At 36.8% G+C, this 6,446-nt stretch overlaps 1 protein-coding gene across 1 annotated transcript in view; it reads right to left on the reverse strand.

The window, feature by feature from the left end:
* The window catches only part of LOC103360021 (inactive dipeptidyl peptidase 10-like), a 48,565-nt gene that overhangs the window by 38,503 nt on the left and 3,616 nt on the right, over positions 1-6,446 (reverse strand). The window contains exons 2-3 of the mRNA XM_008285645.1: positions 2,285-2,399; positions 1,975-2,070 (exon numbers count right to left, since the gene is read on the reverse strand). Of these exons, the coding sequence (XP_008283867.1) occupies positions 1,975-2,070; positions 2,285-2,399 (211 nt within the window). The remainder of the gene's footprint in view (positions 1-1,974; positions 2,071-2,284; positions 2,400-6,446) is intronic.

Raw genomic sequence — 6,446 nt, forward strand, 5'->3', positions numbered from 1 at the left:
AAAAATGTTGGTCATTTTGGAAAAGTTTTCCTAATTTTTCACAATTTTGAGTTATTTTGGACAATTTTTAAATCATCATTGACAGTTTTTTAAATCATTTTTACAACATTGTTCGTCATTTTGGACAAGTTTTCATAATTTTTAACAGTTTTGAGTCATTTGGAACTAATTCTAGTTCATTCAGGACAATTTTATAAATAATTTTGGACAGTTTCAAGTAGGTTTGAGTCATTTGTGACAAACAGTCATTTTCGACTAATTTTTGGGTCAAATTCTGAGGCATTTAGAGAAATTTTGAACCAATTTTCAGTTATTTTTGAACTAATTTTGCAAAGGTTTCGAGTCATTCTGGACAGTGTTTTTAAAATAATTTTGCCAAACATGAGTCATTTTGACATTTTCTCTCCTTCAACTCTCTGATCTGATTTACATTCCGCCTTTTCCTCAGATGCAAACACGATCCATCTCGCTGGAACCAGTTAAACAGCCAAGACTGTCCACACTGGGACCTGAATCGGAGCCGGTGGGACGAACAACGAACCTGCAACACCTCCAGCAGCGCCACGTTTTCTGTGACACCGGGAGGAAATATAACGAGCAGGTGTCGATGCTCGCAGAAAGACGACGAGGCGGAGGAGGAAGGTCGGTGAACTCGGGTGGAGAGGTGTGACGGAGGAACCCTGTGAATTTGGTTTGTGTCCTGTTTTGTGTGTTCAGATTGAGTCTGAGGGAAACTTTCTCATTAATGTTACCGAGACCAGCTGAGCGCTGACGTCCAATCTGCTGCTGAGACACGATCTGGTCTTCTTTTGTTCAGCTTGTCTCCACGTTACAGGATATTAACGACATTATGTCGTCTGGACTCTTTCACTCTTTGATCCTTGAGGTTAATTTAAAGCACATCATCTTTAACAATAACAGCCAAAAAAAAAAAACAACACTATTTATCAGAGACAGAAACTGTAAAAACAGAAAGAATTGTGTCATTTGTAAACTTTCCAACGTGTGAGTTTTGGTTTTGTCCACGAAAAAAAAAACACACACACAAATCTTCATTACGATTGTTTTAATCGACATGTGTCATTAAAAAATTTGCCAAAAATAAATAATCTGCAGTAACCAGATTCTGTAAAAAAGGAAAAATTCTGTTTTTCTTCAGAGCAAATTTGAAGCCTCAGCTGGGATCAACAGTCACAGGACAAAAAATCTGACAGTTTTCAGACGACTCTACATATTATAGATATTTTACGATTTACATTTTTAATCTGTTTTAATACGTTCTGTTGAAACACAGCCTGCAGTTCAGCTGAAAACTCCAATTTTGTCACATGACTGTTGAGTTCAGGAGCACAAATTCTGTATTTTTTTATAGAATCTGTTTAGAATTAAAATGTTCATTTTTGGTGATTTTTTTATTTATTTATTTTTTACCTGAGACATGTAGAATAAATTTATTTTGACGAAATCACAATTTTAAGCGGCGATTTGATTATTTTTCCTGAACGAACCACGTTTCACAGATGAGTAGTCGAGATATCGTCGGAAAGGTGAAAATCTGTTGATTTTTTCTGCTTTTACAGTTTCTCGATTTGAAAAATGGCGACATTTTGGCAATTTTATAAAAAGATAACATTACTTTTAAACTTCGTAATAGGTTTTTGGATTCAGAGGGTTCATAATTGAAACCTATATTCATCTATTTTGCATTTTCTATACGAAATCCAAGTTTGTGCATCCAGTGGACAGAGATCCAGATGAAAATGAAGTTCAAAATTCTTCTCACGGCTTCAACATTGACTCATAAGGTAAAAACAACACTATTTATTATGTGCATGTTGCTTTAATGCATTTGTATTTACTTATAACCTGAATTGGGACCAAAAAACATGAACGTTCAACAACACTTGGTCCAAAGACTTGTGATATTTTTTTAAGTGTGTTTGAACCTGCAGTATGAAGAGTCTCTGAACTCACCGCTGATCCACGTGGCTTCGGGGTCGTGAACGCTGAACTCCGGTTTGTAGAGATCCGCCACGGTCAGCCTGGACTTGCTGTTTCCGGGGAGCTCGACTGGGAAACAACAAAACAATCAAATCCAGGTTTTAGTCACAGATTTATCTCTAAAAAGAACAAAAAACCAACTAAAAACTGACATTTTAACTAGAAAAATCTGCATATTTTCCTGCTAAAATGTGCCATAAAGCGCATTATTTCTTGCACTCCTTCCCCAAAACCAACATTTTAGCGTCTAAGCTAACATCAGAACTACCGTCTGCGGTCGTACCGGGTGTGAGGACGAACACCGACATGGTGATGAGCGAGCAGACCACCACGATCACCAGCAGCGAGATGGCGATGCCCTTCCAGTTCCTCTGCGGCGGGCTGACGTCCACAAACTCCTGCAGACACATTCACAAAAGCTTTTGTCATGTTCAGAAAGTGTTTCCTCCACATGTGGCTCATTCTCAAGCTGAGAGCATCGATCTGCAGCTGGAAAAGGATCCACGGTCAAACCCAAGCTGCAGGGATCGTCTCCAGTTCAGCAACGGTTGTGATCAAGTCCAACTGACTTCTTCCACTTAAATGTATTTGATGCTGCAAGATAAGCAACGTGTGGTGTGCACAAGATGCTTTATTCACTTTAAAATGACATAAAACAGCTCCAAAGAGTCAAAAAATGTCCACAAGCCGAATCAAAAGGAGCAGAATAGGATGTAAAATGAAGAATTGAATGAAAAATGAACACAGAATGAACAAAATAAAATAATAACAAGGTGAGAAACTAATTAAATATCCAGAATGAGATTGACAGTTAACAAGATCCCCATTATTAGACAGAAAATGACTTGAATAAGCAAAATTTGAAGTCAAATGAGGCACAAAATTACCAAAATAAGAAACAAAATGACAAAATGAGACACAAAATGACCAAAATAAAAAACAAAATGACCAAAATGAGAAACAAAATGACACAAAATGAGAAAAAAATGATCCAAATGAGATGGAAAATCAAAAAGAAACCACCATCAGACAGAAAACGACAAAAAAATTGACTTAAATTTGACTTAAAATGAGCCACAAAATGAGCACAGTGAGAAACAAATGACCAAAATAATGACAATGAGAAACAAAACGACCAAAATGAGACTCAAAGTGACTCAAATCAGCGGCAAAAAAGCCAAAATTCCAGCAAAATGAGGTGAAAAACGACCAAATAAAACCACGATCAGAAAATAAATAACTATGATGAGAAACAACCTGACCAAAAGGAGGTGAAAATTACCCGAACTAGCAAAAAAATGGCCACAATGAGGCGCAAAAAAAAGACCAAAATGAGAAACTAAATGACCAAAAACAACCACAAGGCCAAACAATCTGATTAAAAACGTCTATATTGTGACATGTGCTTCCTCTGCTGTCTCTCAGAAAACAGCAGCAGCAGCACAAAGGAACGAGATCTCTGGAGTTTCACCAGTTAAACATTTTGCAGCAGCAGACAAACTCATTTCTGAGCTCACATCAAAGTTTGACCTGAAGCTGAGGCGGCTGAAGCTCGTACTGTTGAGGCTGCTGTGATGAAGCGTTTTGTTGTTTCCAGAGGTGACAGATGAAGACAGACGGTGCGAGGCCTCGTTCACACTTCAATCGCAGCAGACTGAACGTTTTCCAGCACAAACGGCACAGATGAGCCGAAAACTTCCTGCTGCTGCCGCCGAGGTGTGAACAACAACGACGACGACGACGACGACGACGACGACGTGAAGCAGCTGGTTGCTCTCAGATTTACATCAAACTACAGAAAACCTGGAGCATCTCCGGACGCATATTAGGACTGCGGCTGTTTTATCTATTCATCCCACGATCAGGGTTTCTAATCATCATTTAGCTGCATTATCTTTGCTCGAGAAACGATTACTCAACTCATCAATCTGAAATTACCAAAATGAGGCATAATGGTCAAAACGAGATGCAAAACAATGAAAATGGGACACAAAGTGACCAAAATGAGAATAAAATGGAACGTAACATCAGCATAACGAGCTGCAAAATGACCCCAGTAACAAAATACAAACTAAACGACCCCAGTTAGATATAAAAAGTACAAAATTAGAATAAAATGAGACGTTTAATTACCACAGTAACCCAAACGAGGCACAAAATGGTCATAGTTAGACACAAAATCACCAAAATGAGATGAAAGATATACAAAAAAACTCACAATGAAACATCAAAAGACACAAATGACATAAAACAGGCAACATGTTGCACTAAATGGTCAAATTTCACACAAAATGAGCTGAAAAACAACCAAAAAGAACTAAATGAGATCAAAATCAGGCACAAAATGACCAAAGTGAGATATAAAGTGACTAAAATGAGACAAAATGTTCAAAACAACATGCACAACAATGAAAATGACACACAACGTGACCAAAATGAGAAGAAAATGGAACATAACAAGCTGCAAAAGGACCACAGTACACAAAATATGAACTAAATGATCCAACATAGATACAATATGAAGAAAACTGGAATAAAATGAGATGCAAAATGATCAAAGCAACCAAAAATGAGGCACAAAATGGTCAAAATTAGACACAAAATCACGAAAATGAGATGAAAGATATACAAGAAAACCCCACAATGAAACATTAAAAGACAAAAATGACATAAAACAAGCAAAAAGTTGCGCAAAATGATCAAAATTTCACACAAAATGAGCTGAAAAACAACCAAAAAGAACTAAATGAGATCAAAATCAGGCACAAAATGACCAAAGTGAGATATAAAATGACTTAAATGGGACAAAATGTGCAAAACAAGATGCAAAACAATGAAAATGACACACAAAGTGACCAAAATGAGAACAAAACGAGACATAAAATACCCAAACTAGCCATAACAAAGGCACAAAACGAACAAAATTAGACACAAAATCAACAAAATTAGGCAAAAAGTGACCAAAGAACCAAATAAAACATAAAAACACACAAAGGTGACATAAAGTGGATGAAATACAGCACAAGATGACCAAGATTTTTTTAAAATTACAACAAAATGACATGAAAAATGACCTAAAAAAGGCACAAAATGACCCAAATTAGACACAAGAAGAACAAAATTAGATGAAAAATGAACAAAAAGAAGTAAACTAGGAACACAATGTTAGATAAAATAAACTAAATGAGGTGTAAAATGACCACAATGAGAACTAAATGACCCAAACTACATTCAAAATGAACAAAATATGGTACAAAATGGATAAAAATGTGAATAAAATAAGTTGTAGAATGACCAAAGTCACCATAATATTGTACAAAATGACACAAAATGAAGAAAATAAGGTTAAAAATCACCCAAACAAAAACCCAATTGAGGAATAAATGACAAAAATAACAAAAATGAGGCACAAAATTACACAAATTGGACAGAAAATAAGTAATATGAGACACCAAATGACCAAAATGAGGCATAAAAGTATGTATGTAACCAAAACAAACCAAAAGAACTACATGATCCATTTGCCAAAATCAAGCCACGTGCTTCCTCTACTGTCGCTACGACGACAGCAGCTGCAGCAGCCAGAAACGGTTTCGGATCACGTTTCATCGCTTGCGGTCTTGAACGCTCCGCAGGACTTTAATTCTTGACTTCACCTGCACTTCAGCGTAAATGAAGGATTACAACGACAAAACGACACAAAGAGACTCGAACGTGTCGACAACAATCTGTGTCACATGTCGAGCTGCTGAGGTGGAAACTGTTCAATTAATGAAGCAGCAGAACGAGACTCGCGCCGAGCAGCGACTCCCGCAGTGTTAGTTCAACATCTCGGACATAATTCCTGCCCTGAGTTCGTGCTTCAGCGGACACACAGCAACACAACAGTCTGCAAGAATCAGACTCACTACAGCGGAAAAGACAGCAGGCGAGGAAGTCCAGGGAGCGGGACGCAAAACCAGATGAAAAATTACTGGAATGAGATGCAAAGTGACCACAATGAGACACAAAATGGCCACAATGAGAAGCAAAATAACCTTAATAAGACACAAAATCACTAAAATGAGATTCAAAATAACCACAATGAGACACAAAATGACTAAAACAAAATGCAAAATAACCAGAAAAAGATTAAAAATGACCAAAATGAGAAGTAAAATAGCCAAAATGAGACACAAATATGACTGACATGGGATGAAAAATGAGCAAAATCACCATCATGAGACAGAAAATGAGAAAAATGAGACCGACAATGACTAAAATGGGACGCAAAATTAGTAATATGAGACAAAAAAAAGACCAAAATGAGATACAAAACTACGGAAATGATACACAAAATGACTAAAATAAGATTCGAAATGACCAAAATGAGACACAAAATGACAAAAATGGGACACAAAGTGACCAAAATGAGACACAAATATGACTGACATGAAATGAAAAAT

This window comes from Stegastes partitus, unplaced genomic scaffold (genome assembly GCF_000690725.1).
Source record: "Stegastes partitus isolate 25-593 unplaced genomic scaffold, Stegastes_partitus-1.0.2 Scaffold412, whole genome shotgun sequence".
Classification (NCBI taxonomy): Eukaryota; Metazoa; Chordata; class Actinopteri; family Pomacentridae; genus Stegastes; species Stegastes partitus.